The 21,587-nt window shown below is 38.2% G+C and overlaps 1 protein-coding gene across 2 annotated transcripts; it reads left to right on the top strand.

The window, feature by feature from the left end:
* The first annotated feature begins 7,864 nt into the window (after positions 1 to 7,864).
* Positions 7,865 to 17,018, top strand: LOC149851313 (protein BUD31 homolog 2-like). 2 transcript variants are annotated; one of them, XM_090014620.1, is made up of 5 exons: positions 7,907 to 7,975; positions 8,933 to 9,029; positions 15,752 to 15,888; positions 16,313 to 16,500; positions 16,686 to 17,018. In XM_090014620.1, the coding sequence occupies exons 3-5, from the start codon at positions 15,795 to 15,797 to the stop codon at positions 16,839 to 16,841; spliced, it is 438 nt and encodes a 145-aa protein (XP_089870746.1). In that variant the 5' UTR covers positions 7,907 to 7,975; positions 8,933 to 9,029; positions 15,752 to 15,794; the 3' UTR covers positions 16,842 to 17,018. The 2 variants fall into 2 exon arrangements, with proteins under 2 accessions (XP_089870739.1, XP_089870746.1); XM_090014613.1 differs by lacking the exon at positions 8,933 to 9,029 and having other exon boundaries at positions 7,865 to 7,975.
* Positions 17,019 to 21,587: the final 4,569 nt, after the last annotated feature.

The following is a 21,587-nucleotide window of genomic DNA, read 5'->3' as shown; positions in this document are numbered from 1 at the left end:
GAAAAAAATATAAATACCACAATTTAAACGCGATATTTACGTTTTAAATGGCTATTTATTGTGAAAAAATGTATATTTTTATTTTTAAATAATTTTTATTAATATTTTCTTTTAAAAAATATTTTTTATATTTTTTAATTAATTTTTTTATTGCTGAGATTTTGCCAAAAAATGCAAGATTTATGAAAAAATTTCGATTTATCGAAACTTTTTTAAAAACTAGCTTTTGCCGATAAAATCGTTTGTCACTATGACCATGGTACCACACAATTGATTTTTCCACAAGAACGTCTACCTCCACCATCAGTTGTCAGCGAGGAGATCACAACTAGGATAAATAACACATTTGTCAAAGTGCATATCACAGATCGATGGATGCCAACGGGTTGGATGTAACATCACACTTGAATCGAATCTGCATCCCTTAAGTGGGATTTACTATTATGTTAATCTAGGCCGATAATACCAGGAAAAAATCACAATATTTTCAAAGTAACACAACACAGTCACAGTGTTTTTCTGATAATTGTAAAAAGTCTTATTTTTATATATTTTAACTTTAGTTTCCACTATAAAAAAACCATCCACTTTTTGTATTTCTTCCTTTATTTCATATTGTAAAAAGGTTAAAAGCTTTACATGAATATAAGAATTTGTACAACACTCACAGAAAACATAATAAAAAAGGCTATTATTTTCCTATCTACCTTAGCATTATTTCTATGTTTTCACTTTTAAAGCTTCGAAGATTTTGATGAGAAATTTGTTCTTTGAAACGTACGCCAAGAAATCACATTGAAAAATATAGGTGACTATCATTACGTCACAGTAGCTTTGATCTTCTTATCTTTCTTGTTATTTTTGTTTTTTCAACTTTTAAAGTTTCAGAGTTTTTTTTTGCAGATAAATAACTTTTTGAATCTATCTTCCAGAAAAAACTTTGGTGAGAAATTACCTTAAAAATACAGGTGACTGATCACATCACAATCGTGTCGAGACTTCTACTGCCTGGCATCACATATCAATATGTAAAAATGAGTTAGCTCTGATCTATTTTTCCTGATGGATTTAGGTTCTTATAATTGATATGTGGACAAGTAATGCGGGATGCTATCATCCTTTCTTTTTATTTTTTCTCTTTTTTCTAAATATATTTGATAGCGAGCACAAGGATGCTAAAATTGTCGATATTAATGTACTACGACATGTGACTTTCCCTAGTCGATAGTGTTAAAATCATGGGTACCAATCTGGATGTGGGTCCACAGTACTCATCCAATGAGAATGTGATAACGCCAAATATGGGGTTAACGTTATCTGCTGAGAAGATAACCTCAAATGTTGCTGAGATGATAACGTCACCGGCTGAGAAGATAACCTCAACTGAGGAGGCGTCCTCCACTGCTACAATAACACCAAAGGTGGTGTTATCCCCTAGTCAAACGGATATAATTAATCCTGAGAGCATCAAGCCTCCAACAAATGAGACGCTATCTAGAGTTGGTTACTAGTCCTCATCAAAACAGTCTCCGTGGGAGAATATATCGTAGTCCAAGAAAATCAAAACTACTTGTAACCACTTTCACGATAATGTAGGAGACCTCATCCACAGGGGTCGACACCTACATCAATTGTAATCCTCTATATATTGATAGTGATAACCTCTCACATGATGATTGTAGAGTGTGAGAGAGACGACGTAGGTGTTTCACTGAATCTTGTCTTTTGGTTATGTGTTTACTTGTTCTTTTCCTGTTTCTGAGCTGTTTTAGATAGCTTAGTCTTAAAAATACAACGTTAACATTAACCTGTGCTTAATTTGCACTTTATCTGAAAATAGAACATGTTATAAGTTTTTGGATACATGTACTTCAATTTAGAAGAAGCTTTTCGCTATATTCATGTACTTACAGAGTAAATGTTACATCTTTAGGTTATGTAATGGGATGAATATTTTTCATGGCTACGTTGTCTTTGTGCTCTGAGCAGATGGATGGTGGAAGGAAATGAATATCAAGGGGTGCTGTTATGGGAATCACAATGGGCATTGTGTTGATTTCTATACTTTTTGTGTGGTTTTGATCTATGAAATGTTGAGAATATGGTGCAACTATATAACAGTATTAGTGTTGATTTCAATGATAGGTTTGAATAGAGGAAGGAACATGAGAAGTGGGTCTTGAGGAAGACATTATATATATGGGTCTGTTTGGTTCGCCAGATGAAAAGACACCAAAAGAAAAAATGAATTTTTAGTAGAAGAAAGATCTCTATCTCTCATGATTTTTTTAGTTTTGTTTCCAATTTGTTAATGAGTTCATGATAGTGAAGGGTTTTTTGAATCTTTTTATCCAACCAGAAAGCATGAGACCGACATGCTACATTCATATTCAATGCCCAAAAGAATGTGGCTTCCCCTGGGTCATATTTAATGTGGACTGCATATGTTTCAGCTTCAGATTCAGTGCCCAAAACATTGCCAATGATCGGCACTTCGTTATGAAACAAGTGTGGTCATATGTCAAGTTTATCTAGGTTAAAATGCATTAAGTATAATCACATCCTAGCGATGGATAATATCCGTCGCTAATCCGTCGTAAAATTTTAATTTTTTTTTTAAATTTGCTTTCTGCCGGCACGTTCTCCGGCAGAAAGCATTTTTTTTGCACAGAACTGGTGCGTTCCAGCGTCGGGACGCTCTTTCGCAGCGAGCCAGTCATGACGGACGCGGACGAGAGTTGATCTCCGGGGGCCGACGCCATTGAAGAGGCCGATCTCCGCAGAGGAGGAGACACGGACGGGCCTGGGCACGAGCTTGGCGAGCCTCGCACGGAGGCCCACAACGGAGATGAGGAGGAAGAGCAGGCCCTTGACGAAGACGGCGGCCAGGGGGCTCTTGTAGGGGATGTTACCGGAGCCGTGGAACCCAACGACAATGTAGGCAAAGTAGGTGTTGGTGCCCATGCCGGGTGCGAGGGCCAGGGGGAGGTTGGCTAGGGTCCCCATGATGAGGCACCTGACGAGCGACGAAGCAACGGTGGCGACGATGAGGTCCTTCCTTATGCGGTCAAGGCAGGCGGCGTAGCCAGGGTTGACAGGGGAGAACTTGCAGGAGGCGTCGGGCAGGACGACGATGCGGAGGATGGAGGTGCCATTGGTGCTTAAGCAGAAGGAGACGGGGATGATTTAAATCGAACGGGGGGAGGGAAAAACGAAGGGAGGGAAAATTTCGAATGGGGGGAGAGAAAAATTCACGCCTCAGGTGGGACGGTTTAAATCGAAAATTAGTGACAAAATTAGAGAGGGATTTTTTTGTTCCTAATTCATCGCTAATTAGCGACGAATTGGGGACAAAAAAAATCCCTCGCTAATTCTATCACTAATTAACATTTTTTGTAGTGTTTTGGCGACAGAAAAATATTGTCGCTAAATCCGTCGCTAGCGACAGAGATATTTTCGTCGCTAATTTTGCAAATATTTCGAATGTTAGCAACAAATAGTTTTCTCTCGCTAATCCGTCACAAATTTGCGATGGAAAAAATCCATCGCAAATTTGCGACGAAAAAAAATCCATCGCAAATTGTCGTCTCTAATTAGCATTTTTCTTGTAGTGTAAGAATTGCCTTGCTTCTTGTTTTTATGTTATTTATTTTATAAGTATGAATTTTCCTAACCTTAGTATATTGTGCATGCTTTTTCCTTTTTTTTGAGCCTTGGTGATCTATAACATCCAGCTCACTTTTCATGCTAGCAAGCTAAAGCTTGTGTTGAATATTTCTAGCTTTTGATGTGGTTGATCTCTACTCAACGGAGGAGGAAAGACACATAATTTGAAGAGTGAACCCCATAACTCTCAAGTTTGGATCACATTTTTTTTATCTAAATTATTTTTTTTTGAAAAAACTCTTTTTTGTTTTTCAAAATTTGGGAATCCACATCACTTGGATATCTAAATGACATTTGTATTTAAATGGACCATTTCTCTCTAATCATATATCAGATCAAGGTGATTTTGGTGGCGTTGGAAAGTTGTCTTCCATCTTTTTTTGTTCTTTTTGAAGTTTTCTCTAATTTTCAATGCCAGTGACTGGAAATTAGCTTAGAACACTCAAAAGAGGTGCCCAATGCCTATTTTTCTTAGGAGGTATCTCAACACCCATTTATCACTTTCAAATAAGTAAAGTGTCATTGAAGGGTCTTTATAACAAATTTCTCTGTTATTTTTTTACTTTTTTCTAGAATCTCTCATTTTCTAAGCCTAAAATTAGTGTCAAAAAATTGATACAGATATTGGATTTCCAAAAAAAATTGATAACACTAGCTTTTTGGATCAGATTAGATTTTCAAGTACCAGAATACATAGATTCCATCATCCTAAACTTCTATTATGTCATTTGGTTGCTTGGGTGCTTTGTTTGGACCAAGGGAAATCTTTCGATAAAAGTTTCCTTTGGATCTGGTTCTATCCCATTAGGAAGATAGTATCCTATGAAAATTGTTTCTTAAAATTTTTTTTATGATATATATATATTTCTTTCTTTCTTTCTTCACAGATAGATACCTTAGGTAGAATTTGGTGTTTGCTTATTTGCTTTAGTTTAAGTAATATAATTAGGAACACTCGCTACAGATTATCTTGACACGTAAATTTTTTTAGAAAAAAATTTAATAACCTCGAACAAGTTGGGCTTACATTTTGTTTGGAATCTTATTTACATCATCTTTGTTTTCTCTTGATTTATCCTTATTTTCTTAAGATTTTGATTATAGAGTCACTGTTCTCTTGCTTGAATTTTCAAATCCTCTCATGTTTTACAATTTTAGAGCTTTGAATCTCCCAACTAGTAGTAGAAGCCATCAACTTAGGTACATCAGTGGTATACCAAAGAGAATGAGAACCCGCTCGCATGTACTAGGAGCCATAACTTAGGTATATAGCAAAATGTTTGATAAGCAACAACCTCAACCCAATAAAACTCATTAAAGTGACTTCACAGATTCGTTAATGAGAAAACAAGTTATGCTAGCGACATCTGCCCAAAACTTTGTTTTATAAACACAATATTCATCATATACCTTACATGCTAAAAAAATAACATGATTCACCTTTTCAGCAACACTATTTTGCGTAGACATACCAAGACTGCGTATTATCTATCAATGCCATCTTCAATATAAAAACTATTAAATTCACTAGAACAAAACTCTCCTCCATTATCAGCTAAAGAACATTTGATGTTTATGTCTTTTAATCTTATACCAAAGCTTTAAATTTTTTAAAACAAGAGAAGACTATTTACAAATATTCTCTCAATTGACCTTTCACGGTTATCATACGAGGGTTTAAACATTAGGGAAAACAATATAATTAAATTAAAATCAAGAGTCATTGTACTTTAAAAAAAAACCAAATCCTATGACTAGTGCATAGAATAAAGTAATATAGATAATTTATCTTCATCAATATTGACTTCTAAGGCAGTCAACTTATTCACCAACTTGTTGAATTCAGTCAAAAAATTATTGTAAAGACTCACCTTTATTTATTTTCAGATCATAGAGTCGGCAAAGAAAAGTTTATAGATACTTAACTTTAGGTCCCTATGAGTAGTTGTCTTTTTATCACTATTGGAATCTAATAAGGAGGGTGATGGTCTAATGCCAAGCCAGTTTTTTTAACTTGGAATAATCTTGAAATAATATGGAAGGTTGAAATGACCAAGTTTTCAAGTCAATCTTAACATAAGTACATTGAACCAAGATGATTGGGACATACTTGAGTACTCACGTCACATGTTTTTTATAAAAAAAAAATCTCAAGGTTGACAAGTTCTTGAAAAACAACTTATCCAAGTTTTGCATATTCTTCATTCATTTATTAATATTATAAAGTCACATAACATTTTTTCTCTCATTCATGCATTCATGAGTAAGTAAAAAGGGTTAGAAACATTTAGCATGCCATACCAAAATCATGAATGCACACTGTCATAATCATGTCATATCAAATCTATACATCATCATAAAAAGTCAAAATCATGGCCTATAAGGATCTTTGTCGATAAAATACCCCTAGCCCTCCCTTGCATGGTTCAAAAAATAGTTATGTTTCTGGATAGGCAGCAGTCAGAAAATGACCAGACTAACACTGTGCTTGTCTGGCAGTACCAGTCCAGCCATTTTTTGGCTTGGTGCCTGGCCAAAAATGGTCGAACTGCACTTGGGTGTGAGAGAGGCTGGGTGGGGTTGTGATAACCCCTCCCCTGATAATTTGGGTTTCCAACCCAAGGAAAGGCTTTTTTTCACTTAGCTAGGTTATGGCAAAACCCCAAAGTAAAAAAGTTTTGCCGTCAGTCAAACACCAAAACCCAGCTACTAATTGGGTTTTCACCTAAAACCAGGTTTCTAATAGGGGTGGCAAAACCTGACACGACCCGCCAACCCGCCTCTTAGGCGGGCGCCTCTTAGGCGGGTTCGGGTTGGGCAAAAACAAACCCGTTTAATAAACGGGTTGACCCACCTAACCCGTTTATTAAACAAGTTGGGTTCGTGTTAGGGGTATGCCAACGTGCCAACCCGGCTGACCCGTTTAATAAATGGGTTAGGCAGGCGGGTCAACCCGCCAACTCGACCCGTCAACCTGACTCGCTAACCTGCCAACCTGCTTACCCGACCCAACCAGTTTATTAAGTGGGTTGGCTGGTCATGTCGGGTTACCCGTTTAATAAATGGGTCGGGTTCCTGTTTGCCACAGCTGACCCGTTTAATAAACGGGTTGGGTTCGGGATGAGGTATGCTGACCTGCTAACCAGCCAACTTGACCTGATTGCCACCCTTAGTTTCTAACCTAGTTTTGGGTGTCATCCAAATGGTACCTAAGCCTGCTGCTTCAACCTTAAGGCAAGGGATGCATATCCCTAAATATTACTCAGTAACATTTTTCAAGTTGAATGCCTTATGCCCACTCACCTAGCTAGGCATGGGAAGCACTTGTGGGTGTATTGGTGTCCTCTTGTATTAGGTTGTAGTGGCATGTTCTTGGATATTCATGTAATTTTATAAAATGAATTAAGTAATTTGTGAGTTCAAATAAATGAAAAAATTATATCCCATAACTTTTTATAAAGATCAAAGATAAGAACATATACTAAACTTGATCTTATCCAAAAGCCCAAGAAAAATCATAAATGAAACCTCCATTTATTTGTAATCAATTTTTCAAAGTCCTTACCAACATAGCACCAAGGGAGGTTGGCCTAGTGGGGTGGGGCCTTGGCTATTAGACTGTTGGTCAATGTTCCATTCCCATGGGTGTCTCCTCTCTGCACAAGGCAACACCCAACCCCTTCAGGGTCCTAGCCTAGAAGTTTTAAGTCATCAGTACTATGATCAGAGGTATGGCACAACGCAACCAGGTCTTTGTTTCAGGTGCAATTTCTGAGTTAGAAATAAAAAAAATCCTTACCAAGGGTGGCGGAGGCTCCGCTTGTTTGGTATGAGATATTAGTGCACGACACTTTGTGTTGGGGACGTTGCAAGTTCAAAACCCATGATACACTTGTATAACTGGTGGGGTCTGCCTAACTCCAACTTGCCTATAAAAAAAAAAAACAAAACAAATCAAAGTCCTTGCGTGTCTTAAACAATAGTTTGGATGTCGGTATAACTGGGTCAGAACAAAACCTGGCTATGTAAACCTAGTTTTGGCCGTTTTTTGAAAAGGAGGACACCTACGTCACATTTTGACGTGCCATTTTGGTGGCGTGTCCTAGATGACACGATAAGACACGGTGTACGATTAATATTTTAATACTTTAATATTTTTAATGATTTTAAGTATTATTCTCTCGGCGAGACTCCAACCCCCTCCTGGTCTTTTCTCTCCCCCCTCCCCGTCTCCCAAAACACTGCTCTCCGGCAACTCCTGGCATCCATCAGCGTTTTCCGGCGATAACGAGTGTTTCTCGCGACGACTGTAAGAATCTCTCTCTCTCTCTCTATGATGCCGGAAAAGGGTCGAGGGGCCATTTTCCGGCCACCTCTCTTTCTTTCTCTGTCTATTGGAAAATGACCATTTTCCGGACAGGAGCATTCACGTTTCTTCTGAACGGAAAAGGGCCCCAGTTGGCCCTTTATAGTGTCTTTGTGTTTCAATCTATTGCTGGAAAAGGGCTAACCCGCTCCCCCCTTTCCGGCCGTGGTCTTTTTGTCTCTCACTTACCATCTAACTGGCCCTTTCCGACCAGGGTTTCTTCACATCTTACGATCTCAGAGGCCGGAAAAGAGCCGCAGCTGGTCCTTTTCCGGACAGGGTCTCTCTCTCATGATCTCATTGGCCGGAAAAGGGTCTCAGCAGTCAGTTAGCCCTTTTCTGGGTCTCTCTCTCTTACCGTTTATGTGGCCATCTTAAAAAAAAAAATTGAAAAAAAAAAGTTCTAAAAAAAGTCTAAACACCGCCTAGGCAGTAATATAGGGTTCCACTCCCAATACCTGATCGCCAAGGCAGTGGAGCTGCCGGTGCTTAAGAGTTAAGAGCAACCTTTGACAACTAAGAAAGATACAACCTACAACCATGATTTTTATGCTGAGCACCGTAACATTACTCTCTCTCTCTCTCTCTCTCTCTCTCTCTATATATATATATATATATATATATATATATATATATATATATATATATATATATATATATATATATATGTGTGTGTGTGTGTGTGTGTGTGTGTGTGTGTGTGTGTGTGTGTTTATAGCTCCTAAAACTCTAGCTCTTGAAAAATCCAAGATACAACTATTTTTGCATAGTCTAAATCTTGTAGATGTGTATGATTGTTTAGTCACTAAAATTTGTGTTTTGGATTGAAACAATTTAATTAAAAAACAAATTTTTTTGATCATCAAGTTTCATTAATATAAGTCATTTGGTTTTTGACAGGTTTAAAAACACCTATACCTCAGGTTAGGGCTATCAACAGGTTGGATGAGGGCCAGGTCAGGGCCAACCCGAACCGCCCATATTAAGAGTAGACCAGGTTTGGATTCGATCATTGTTGGGTCGGAGATGAAAATACCCATACCTAGCCAGATATATTATCAAAGTCCCTAACCCGAATTACCTGATAAACCGGATCGGTTGTTGTCGGGCCAGGCCACATTAAGAGTTCCGTCGAAATGCTACATGTTCCTGTTACCTTAACCATCATTTAGATGTTGGCATAGTGGGTGTCCAACCTTACCTTGAAGTGCAAGGATTGAATCCCTTTTCTCTCTCCCTCTCTCTCTCTCTGTTTGTCTTTTTAATGTGAGTTAGGTATATGTGCATATTTGTGTCGGGTATCTGACCTGGTCTTTCTTTTACCAGGTCAAATATCCGGTCCAATCTCCTAATCCTCTTCTCAAACCCGAACCCCTATCCAAATGGGTTTGAAAATCCAATCCCATATCTGGATTTATTTTTATTGGGTTTTTATTTTTTGTGACCAGACCCTACCATTTGAATATGGGCCGGGCAAGTACCCAGTTCTAGACCCGACCCATTGACAGCCCTACCTAATGCAGAGCATGTTTTCTACCAAGTAAATTACAATTATATATTTATATAGAATACATCTTGTAACTTCAATTTAAGCAAACACCTATATATATGTTGTTTTAAGCCATTTAGGAGATATGACTGTTTGGGTACTCACATATACATGCATGCCTATATATATATATACATATGTATGTGTATGTGACAATGAAGATTGCAGTGATGTAGGTGGAGGAATAGGTGTTAGGATCTTGCTTTAGGCATGCTTGTTTTTGCTGTCACTCTGAAAGGAAACGCCAAGACTAGGATGAAAAAAATGTTTTTGATATATGATCTAAATCACTCACGTATCTGATACACTTTATATAATACATTGAGAAAAACAACAAAATGTGTAAGACGATAACATCAATCATGAAGGTTATCACGTTAGTGCATTTCTCTATTCACCTTAGCGCATTTGCTGTTATTTGATGTTATCATATCCAGAGATGATTTCCATCGTCTGGATATGATAAGGTCTTCCTTATCAGAATCAGTTTCACATAAGCACAACATTAGCACATTTGTTGTTGTCAGGTAGCTCAATATCAACACATTTGCTAGTATGTGACACTATCTAGCACATTTGTTGTTATGTGACATTATCATATCCATAGACGATTTTCATTTGGGAAATCGTTTGGATATGATAAGGTTTAACTTATCAGCCCCAATGGCTGGATAAGGCCGATCTCTAACACTCCCCCTAAGGTGGGGTGTGTGGGTTCAACAGCCCCAACTTGCTCTTGAGTCAATGAAAAGGATCACACGCCAGTGGTTTGATGAAGATATCCGCACATTGTGAAACAGACAGAACAAACTGGGTACATAAGTCACCGTACCGGATTTTGTCACGAATAACATGGCAGTCAATCTCAATGTGTTTCGTCCGCTCATGAAATACTGGATTAGCAACAATATGTAACACAACTTGATTATCACAATATAGCATCATAGGTTGTGAATGACGAATGCCAAGACCAGTGATTTGCGATTTTAGCCAGGTTAGTTTACAACATGCCAAGGCCATGGCCTGGTACTCTGCTTCGGTCAAGGACCGAGCGACTGTGATCTGCTTCTTCGTTTTCCATGAGATGGGACTTTCGCCAAAGAGGATGAAATAGCTTGATGTGGAGCTTCAGGTCATCGGGTAGGAGGCCCAATTTGAATCACAGTAACCAGTCAAATGAATCTTCGAAGAGGAAGAAAGGAGTATACCTTGGCCAGGCGTCCCTTTAAGTTATTTTAACACACGGAGAGCTGCATGCATATGGGGAACTCTGGGCTGATGCATGAACTGGCTGAGAATATGTACGGAATAAACAATGTCGGGCCTGGTGATGGTTAGATAAATGAGTCACCCAACGAGCTGCCGATATGTGGTGGCATCGTGCAGAATGTCGCCATGCTCATTGTCGAGTTTAGTACAGGGATCCATTTGTGTGGTTAGTGGTTTCGCTCCAAGATAACCACTATCAGTGAGAATATCCAAAAGATATTTTCTTTGTGAGAGGAAAATACCCTGTTTGGATTGTACCACCTTAAGTCCCAAAAAGTATTTTACCTTACCAAGATCCTTAACGTGGAATAAATGATTCAAAGTTGCTTTGAGGTTCTCAATATATGCAATATCATCTCCGACAATAATGATATCATTGACATAAACAAGGATGAACACGCGGCCAACTAGAGTGTATCTGAAGAACAATGAGTAGTCCGCCTTTGACTGTGTAAAACCAAGATTTTTAAGAGATGGTGAAAACTTTGCAAACCAATTGCATGAAGATTGCTTGAGTCCATGAATGGTCTTGTTCAAGCGACAAACTTTTGGCTCCCCCTGACTCGAAAATCCCGGAGGAAGACTCATATATATTTTCTCCTCTAAGTCACCATGCATGAATGCATTGTTGACATCAAATTGGTAGATAACCCATTGAAAAATGGCGGCAAGGGCAAGAAGACAACTTATAGTAACAAGTTTAGCATTTGGTGCAAAAGTCTTATTGTACTCGAACCCTTCAATCTGAGTGTAACCTTTTGTGACTAAGCAGGTCTTATATCGCTCGATGGATCCATATGAACAATACTTGACTTTATAAACCCATTTGCAGGTGATGGACTTTTTATCAACAGGCAAGGGAACAAGAGTCCAAGTGTTATTAGCTTTTAATGCCTGAATCTTATCTGCCATTGCCTCTTTCCACTTAGGATCTTGAGCCGCTTGAAGAAAAGATCTAAGTTCAATGGTTTGGGTGATGGCTGCTAAGAAAGCTTTGTGAGAATCCGAAAAGTTATCATAAGATAAGAAATGAGTGAGAAGATATCGAGTTCCTTTGGACGTGTCCGTCTCGGACGAAGGGGCTTGTACGACGGTGTAGCATCTATAATCTTTGAGATACCCAGGTTGAGATCTTGGCCTGGTCGAACGCCTTGTGTTCAGATCTGAATCGGTATGTGGCTCTTGGATTGGATCATAAGATGAGTCTTGCTCAAGGGCTTGGTCAGGTAGCACGATGTTGTTGGGATCTGAAGTTGGATTATGATGAGGCGTCATGGTGTCAGTTGATGAAATTTGTTCACCATTGGGTGCTTGAGACACATCAAAAATTGGTATAGGTAAAACCACACCCCCATCATTTTTTGGTGTATCAATTATTTTTTGGAAGGGAAAAATATTTTCATGAAAAATTACATCTCTACTAGTGAAAATAGTTTGATTGTTAAGATCATATACTCGATAAGCATTTTGGCCACGAGGATATCCAATGAACACGCATCGTTTCACATGAGTGTCAAACTTATGCGAATGATGAATGTTGTGGGCATAACATAAACATTCAAAAACACGTAAATGCTTGTAACTAGGATTTTTGCCAAAAAGAACCTCATAAGGAGTTTTACCAAGTAGGGCTTTGGTGGGAACTCGGTTAAGTAAATATGCAACTGTGAGAATGCATTCTCCCCAGAATTTTATGGGAAGATTACCTTAGAATCGAAGGGCACATGCCATATTCAAGACATCACGATGCTTGCGTTGTACTACTCTATTCTGTTGGGGTGTGTAGATGCAACTATGTTGATGCACTACCCCTTGATTACGAAGAAAAGACTGCATATTGTTAGAAAAAAATTCAGTTCCATTGTCACTTCAAAGATGTTGTATTTGAGTACCAAGTTGAGTTTTGATCATAGAAAAAAAATATTATATAAGCTGCAAGGTTTCAGACTTATATCTCATTAGGTAAACCCAAATATTTTTAGAAAAATCATCAACAATAGTTAAAAATTAATGAGCACCCGAAGTAGAGGGAGTTTGGTATCCTCCCCATAAATCACAATGTACCAATTGAAAATAGGCACTAGTTGAAATAGAACTCACGAAAAATGGTATTTGACAAGGTGGCAAATATTGCAATGATCATCAAATGAACAAGCATCTATTTTATTGGAATTAACACGAGTTTGCAAACATTTATTAGAAATATGACCTAGTTTGGAATGCTAAATGTGGGCAGGCGTTAGGGCAGCTAAGGCTATCTCACTGGTATTCTAAAAAATGTAAAGACCATTCCACCTCCTACCCGCTCCGATCGTCAGTTTCGAAACACAGTCCTGCAATAAACAACGGTCATTGTTAAATATGATTGTACATTCCAGATCTTGAGTTAGTTTGCTTATGGACGTTAGGTTGAACTTAAATTCAGGAATATGCATGAGGTTTGAAAGACTGATTTTGGAAGCTATGGTTGCATTTCCAATATGGGAGACATGGGTTAAAATCCCATTTGGAAGGTTAACAGGAGGCAAGACGCTGATATTGGTGAGTTGAGATTATGGAAAAATCTGGTCATATGATCGGTTGCACTTGTGTCAAGAATCCATTGTTGCGAAAGAGGGACGACGACAATGAAGTTCAAAACATTACCTACCCAATGCACTTGTGGACTTGCTTGATTACCTTGATTGATAAAAGTACAGAACTATTCAATCTGATCTTTGGTGAATGACGGGTTTGTTGTGGATTCATTGACTATGCTTGTATGGGCCAAGGATTTCTGTTTTGCATTGGGCGTCCCATCACTTGTTTTTAATTGATTTATGCTCCTCTCATTTTGCCGATTAGGAAAGCCGTGTAAGTGGAAGCATTTAGCCTTGATGTGACCAATTTTTCTGCAATGATCGTAGTGCGGTTGAGACCGACCTTGACGTGATTTTTCTTGTGTCTTGACTGTCGCAACAAGAGGGGTTTCAATCATGGCATTAGGAGCAATGTGTATGCCATGTTGTCGCTCTTCCTGCATGACTAGAGAATAAGCCTTCGACACGGTTGGGGGCGGTTGCATGAGAAGGACTTGACTACGAATCGTGCCATAGTTGTCATTCAGTCCCATTATAAACTGGATGAAACGATCCAATTGTTGATGGTCGTGCATGGTCTTCATAGCATCGCAAGTGCATTCAGGAAGGGGGCGTGTGAATCAAGTTCGTCCCATAGGCCCTTCAGTTTTGTGAAGTATTCCGCCACTGAAGATTGTATTTGATTTGTGTTGATTATTTGATACTGGATCTGATAGATCCTTAGAGCGTCTAATTGAGAGAATCGATCCTCAAGTCCTTCCATACTTGGGTGGCGCTTTGAGCATATATAACACTTTTCGATAAATCTTTAGGAATGACATTCAAAATTCAAGAGAGGACCATATCGTTACACCTCTCTCAGGCAGCTACCATTTTTGGTGAGTTTGCGGGTTTCGTGATGATGCCATTGACGAAACCCATCTTGTTCTTGGCACTGAGCGCTATAGACATCTCCCGCTTCCACATTGAATAATTTTCTCCCATAAAAACTTGCGATACAAGCAACACTCCTTGATTATCAGAATCATGTATATAGAAGGGATTGAGATTTGCTGCATCTTCATCCTTTTGCAATTGATCGCTAGAAGCCATGAATAACGAGCCTAAAAAAATGGATTCGGCTTCCGCTCTGATGCCATGAAAGGAAACTTTAAGACTAGGATGAAAAAAATGTTTTTGATATATGATCTAAATCACTCACTTAGCTGATACACTTTATACAATACATTGAGAAAAACAACAAAACATGTAAGACAATAACATCAATCGTCACGGTTATCACATTAGCACATTTCTCTATTCACCTTAGCGCATTTGCTGTTATTTGATGTTGTCATATCTAGAGATGATTTCCATCGTCTGGATATGATAAGGTCTTCCTTATCAGAACCAGTTTCACATAAGCGCAACATTAGCGAATTTGTTGTTGCCAGTTAGCTCAATATCAGCAGATTTGTTGTTATGTGACATTATCTAGCACATTTGCTGTTATGTGACATTATCAGAGACGATTTCCATTTGGAAAATAGTCTGGATATGATAAGGTCTTTCTTATCAGCCCCAACGGCTGGATAAGGACGATCTCTAACACACTCCTTGTCAAACAAGAATTGTATCTCCTATGCATTAATTAAACTCATTTCTTGGCCTTGAATAAAACCAAGTATACTGGTGATTTTTTGATTACAAGAAATGAACTCTCGAATTTTGAGCTTTGACTTGTGAAAACCTCAGCCTGACAACTTTGATGCTTGGTAGTTGTCAGGATATTTTGTCTATCTGATGCCTACTCTGATGAAGATAGTAGTTGAATATCGTGTCTACCTCTGGATGACTGTTCCCAAAGGGATCATAAATCATTTCATGATCTGAGTGCATATATCATGCCTAAATTTTCATAGAAATGGCTAATATCAATTTCAAATGAAGAGTTATGGCTATAAGGGAATTTGCTTTGACAGCTAGGTTTGACAAACACATTTCATATTGATATTGCCTCCTTGTATTGCTAATTCTTTGGCTGTAAACTATTATGTCTACTTGTAAATTTGACTGCTTGTAATGTTATCCGAATTGTGAGTTGCAATCTTAAATTTATTTTCTTGCACCAGTTTTGTAAATGTCATCTGTTTGTGGGTGGCTTTGTGGTTGGTTGGCCTCTTTTTTCCTGCAAGTTAGATTACTTATACTAGAAAATTAAGATAGAATCTTTTTGAGCAGATATCATATTGTAGATGTTTGCTGAACAGTTAGAATTTTGATATTGTTTTTCCTCATTCTCTATATCACAATATTGACCTTGTCTCATTTATTCATTTGCAGTCCTTCTAAGGCTCTAACTGCTGCAACAGTGCTGAGGCTCAAAATGCCAAAAATCAAGAGAAACAGTGTTAAATATCCAGAAGGTTGGGAGCTCATTGAGCCAACGCTTCGTGAGTTGGAAGGTCAAATGAGAGAAGGTTTTCTTCTATCTGCTTTTGATTATTTCATGCACTAAGTTTTGTCCTGTTATTGGTCATTCATACCACAATGGCATATACCATTGATATTTATCATCACTTTATTGTAGTATTCTCAATGCTGATGGAATGCTCAAATAATGCAATATTTATGAAAATATCACATTTAAATTTGTGGTGGTATTAACATGCTGTTAACATCTCCTTAGGTTTTTTACATTCTGTTTATTTTTATACATTTTGTATATTTTCAAAACCTTTTATATATTCCAAGATTCCCTGAGAGAAACTTTTTTTCGTTTTATTGCAAGATTTCTCCTTACTGAGAAAATCCCAATGGCCAAAATTTGTGACATTACTTCATGCAATATTTTGTATAGCTAATTGTTCTTTTCTTCTGTTTTTGGGTTGTATTGCCAAACAGCTGAAAATGATCCACACGATGGTAAGAGAAAATGTGAGGCTTTGTGGCCTGTCTTCTGGATAAATCACCAAAAGAGCCGTTATGTATTTGACCTCTATTACATAAGAAAGGAAATCCCAGCAGAGCTCTACGAATTCTGCTTGGACCAAGGCTATGCTGATCGCAACCTGATCGCCAAATGGAAGAAGGTTACCTAAATGTCCTGTTTTCTTTGTTGTATATCTCCTACCATCTTTTTCATTTTGTTATGGTGGTGGTGAAATAAGAAAGACTTCTCTTATCGGTTACAGTGCCCTGCTTGACGGGCAAGATTGTTGAACTGATGTTCACTTCATTGTGAATCTGATGCATGGATATTGTTTTGGTTTTGCAGCCTGGCTACGAGCAGCTCTGCTGCTTGAGGTGCATACAGCCTCGTGACCATAATTTTGGCACAACATGCGTGTGCCGAGTGCCCAAGCATCTGAGAGAGGAGAAGGTGATAGAGTGTGTGCATTGTGGTTGCAAGGGATGTGCCAGCGGGGACTGATCTTATCACAGTGATTGCTTAAGTGGGTAATTGAGTTAAAACTTTTATCCACTCTAATTATGGGAATGTCTTACATTGTGTATTGTATGCCTACTATTCTCTCAACTGACTGACACTATGATTTCATGACAAGTTTGGGGTCAAACTGTAACCACAATGTTAAAAATTATGTTCACTGGAGAAGAATGTTGGTGTAATCTTGTTTCTAGATATGGGTGGACATCAACCTGACTGATGGTGATTAGAACCCAATGGGCCAGGCTGCGATCCCCTTATTTGGTTTGGGCTCAGCCTGGGTCTTCTTGTTTCCGGCTGGTTAGGTTGGGCCCTTTTTAACCAACCAGGATTCAGGTCTGGTTGTGCTGGGCCCATTTGAAAATTTACCTAGATCAAAGCATTTCTTGGTTCACTGTAAAGGCCAATATCAGGCCCAGTCTGACCCCTTACTGCACTCCCAATTCCAGCCCATCCCTATGGTTGGTACCCATCTCCATGTCCACCCTCCCTGGTTAAGTACGGGAAAGCGGTTGTTAGGGTGTCTTTGGATCCAAGGAATTTGGTATTGCAAATCTAACAAAACTCTTATTGTGACTCTTCCCATTACTATCATTCTATTGTTGAAGAATGCAAAATTAGTTTGGTCTCTTAATAACATTGGTAAGATCGATTGTGTCACTAATATGAACCGTATTGCTCGATAGAATGTGACCAAACGTTCATCTTCTCTCTTCATCAAGTAACCCCTCTCACCTTTGACATTACGTACATCTCATTTTGGTGGAAATTTCTTGTTACTTTATCAGAATTAAAAAGATTCTTCCTCTGAGATAGGTGTACCACTTGTTTTCGGGCTGATTTTTTGTTTCTCTTGATGGAATTGATCTTTGATGGAAGGAATACATGAAGTGGTCAAAGGACAGTGGAATTGGATTCTAATTCCACTGAATTCCTCGAGTCCAAATATTACACCCTAAAGAAATGTGAAAAATCAGCAAGATGGAAGCTGTGCATGTGTGTGTGTGAGCAATCATAGTAAGGAAAAAAGTGGGAGTTGAAAAATTCAGAAAATGACCGTACTATCCATGAAATTTGGTGCATTCTTGCAAATACCTATTAATTTATTAAAATTCTCTGCCTATTCAAAAGCATTGATTCTCGACTTTGTTGGGACATTTTACCTTTCGCAGGTGTTTTGTACAGACCTGCCTTAGAAAATTGTTGTGTATCTCCTACCCAAAGTAGATTCACATTTTTACGAGAATTACCAATGGATGTTTGGCGATCAATGTATATTTAGTGCTAGAGATTCACAACTTGTTTCAATTGATGTTAGATATTGCACAAATAATGTGTTAGTACTTGTGTCTCTTACTCTTAAGGTATTAGTGCGAATGTCAGTAGGTACGCTCAAAGTAAATCTCTTTTACAAACATGCATGCTTTCATTTTTTAATTCCAGTATGTTAGTCAGTGTAGTGTATATTTAGTACGCATCTCTCCAAAGATATAAGCAACTTGTTTTAGTTGATGTTAGATATTGTGTTGGTACTTACAAGCCTCTTCTTTATAAGGTATTAGTGCAATTATCAGTAAGTACGTGCAAAGTAATTGTAAATCTCCTTCTGTTTGTGCGGATCTCAATCTTTAATTCAAATATATTAGTCATTCACATCATATTTAAGTGAATATCTAGGGTTTCGTGCAAATCTGTTCAAGATTTTATTCCCTCTTCCATTATCTCTCCTTCCCCTCTCTATTCCTTTTTCGTGAATTGCTCACCGTCATCTGAGTTTTTTGAGTATTCTGCCGTGTCAATAAGCAATGTATTGAGAGGGTTGCATATCTCGTCCCATATCTCTTCTTGTTTTGGTGAAAAGACAACTTTCTATTTTGACAAAACATTTTATCAAGAGGTAGAACTGAGTATGGAGTTCTCCGTTGGCTCATGCTCTCCTTAGTTCTCCTTTCTCCATTGCTTTCCCGACTCTCCTCTGTCAGTTGGTCAACCTATGTGTTCCTTCAACAATGGATTTCATCATATCACCCTCCGTCTCAAGGTCAAGATCCAATAACTCATCCCAAAGATCCCACCACCCACTAGGATTGTCTTATGCTCATGGTGACTGTGCAATAATAATCATCTCATTTCAACATCGTTCTGAGTGTGAGATGGGTTTCTAATTTTGACTGGTTGGTCGTTCGTCATCCACATTCATGGATTAGAAAGTACTTAAAGGATTGAGGAGAGGATTCAACTACCAAGGGCTTGTGGACATTGATATGTAGGAAGACAACCTCAACATTGGTGTTATTCATGCCACGTTTGAATACATGGACGACATGGAGAAAGTGAAGGATTCAATTTTCACGAGCAGCAATATAGTGTTCTTATTTTGGGACCCAATAGAGAAATTTCTCTATGCCCTTTCCTCATCTCATGCGAGTTTGGGTTGGTCTCGAGAGTAAATTTTGGAAAGAAGACATTTTAAGTAACTTGGACATGCCATTTCTAGGAAATACCTCATTCTCGACTGTGAATATATTGACAAGAAGAATGGTACTAGGGTATGTTTCGACCATGAGCCCCCTCTCTATTTCTCCTATTGTGAATTGTAGGACATGTATCAATGTTTCGTCCACATTCTACTATGGGCAGAAGAACGACACCCATTTCAAGGAGACCCACCCACGAAAATCGACCTCTTCCTCTTTCCAATCGCGATTCGTGAGGCAACAACGAGCCTGACTGGGGGTCCTGGGTAAGAAGATATGAATGAGGAGAATGAGGAAGAGGAGGAGAAGGATGAGAGTGAAGACAAAGGTAGTCGTATGGATATAGATGAGTAGTCTTTTGTCACCTCACCTATCATTGAATAAATGTTATAGGTTTGGGAAGACTAGTTCTACGACCACGACCACGACCACGACCACGACCACGACCACGACCACGACCACGACCACGACCACGACCACGACCACGACCACGACCACGACCACGACCACGACCACGACCACGACCACGACCACGACCACGACCACGACCACGACCACGACCACCTCCCCCAACTCCAGTTTGGGTTACATACGATAAAAATAAAAAATAAAGATGGACTCTATACAGTTTTTGTGTTTCTTAGGTGTTTTAGTTTTTAATTTGTAAAGTTTGTTATTTTTTAGGTGTTTTAGTTTTAGTTTTTTTAGGTGTTTGAATATGTTTTGTGGTTAGCTTATTGTTCGGTAAAGTTGATTGTCTTAATAAAAAGAAATCTTCAAAAAGTGTCTCGCCAAATGTGGTAAAAACATCAATGGTCAGAGTATGGGTTGTGGACATGACAAACAACACACACAACAAAACCCCAACCACTCTTGAATGTTTAAAAGCACCCAAAATAAAATTTTCATTCTAGTTGGAATCTGAACCTGAAATTCAAACAATAGATCTGAATTATATTCGAGGAGGTGGTAGTATTGGATTAAAAAAGAATTAGAATAAAAGAATCTATTTGCATGTAAAAAAGCATTTGGATTAGATAGTGATTCAGATCAACCCCATATTCGACCTAAAATGCTGAACTGAATCTGTCCCCAATCCAAAAGTGATCTGATTAAACAAATCATAATTCAATCCAAACCCATATTCAAATTTTACATAAAGAAACCATATCTGAAAAAATAAGTCAGTCTCAGATCTGAATACATAATAGGATTTTACTAAAAGAAACCATATCCTAAAGGAATCCACATTGGTGATTTTTTATGCCTTTGGCTAAAAAATCCTAACTAACATTGTTCTCCCCTTGTACCCTACTACTCCATGGGCGAGTATTCCTCTTTCAGGTAACAGTGTGAGAACTTTGGATATACAAAGCAGTAGGCCAAAATTTGCCTTTGGTGAAATAACTCTAGTGGCCAATGTTTTGCCTTGCAACAATCCTCTGGCCATTACTTTTCTCCAAGAAATTCATCGTAAAAGGTGAGTCTATATTATGTTGCATTCTTTATTTGTTGATTCTTTTGATTATTTGCGCTTAGTTGAATACCTTCACGTTTTTTTTTTAAATTTCTTTTATATTAATGAATGCAATAAATTATTTGGAGGAAGGGGATTATGCAAGATTTTGAAAGTTTGAGTGTGCAAAGTGTTTGTATGACTGTTGTAGGCAGTTGCTGATAGACTCTTAAAGGGTTAAAATATACTATCATTTTGAGAATGCTCTTGCTTGGAGGTTTATAAGGATACCCCAAAATAGTAAGTTTAGTAAATTTGCGATGGTGGTCTTGCGAAATTGGATACCCCGAAGAGCGAATGGGCTTTCAGTATAACTATTCTGAAGACATAGAAAGTAAAAAATGATTAACACTTGTTCTAGATGACAATGGTGTGGATTCCATGTATTGTGGTGGGGATGTTTACTTAATTGTCTGAATCATGGCAAATGAGTTGCCGAGACAACAACGACCGCCTTAGCAAATAGAAAATATGGCTAATTTTAAAATTGAGATTCAAGAAGCAGATCATAAACAAACAAAGAAGCAAAAAATGTGTATGGAGTAACTAGTGCTTCAGATGATCATGGTATTTTTCCACAAAATGTGGAGTTATCCAAAACAATGAAGAATATCACACTTCGGGATAGTCCTCATGCGAATGTTCAACTCTATCAGAATGTTAGTGTTGTGGACAACATGGATATAGAGAACATGCATGTATCCCAAGACTTTAGTGACATAAAACTAAGAAATGCCC

This window comes from Nuphar pumila, chromosome 1, assembly GCF_984573655.1.
Source record: "Nuphar pumila chromosome 1, dmNupPumi1.hap1.1, whole genome shotgun sequence".
Classification (NCBI taxonomy): Eukaryota; Viridiplantae; Streptophyta; class Magnoliopsida; order Nymphaeales; family Nymphaeaceae; genus Nuphar; species Nuphar pumila.
Note: the sequence above shows the minus strand (reverse complement) of the source record. Positions and strands in the feature narration are given on the sequence as shown.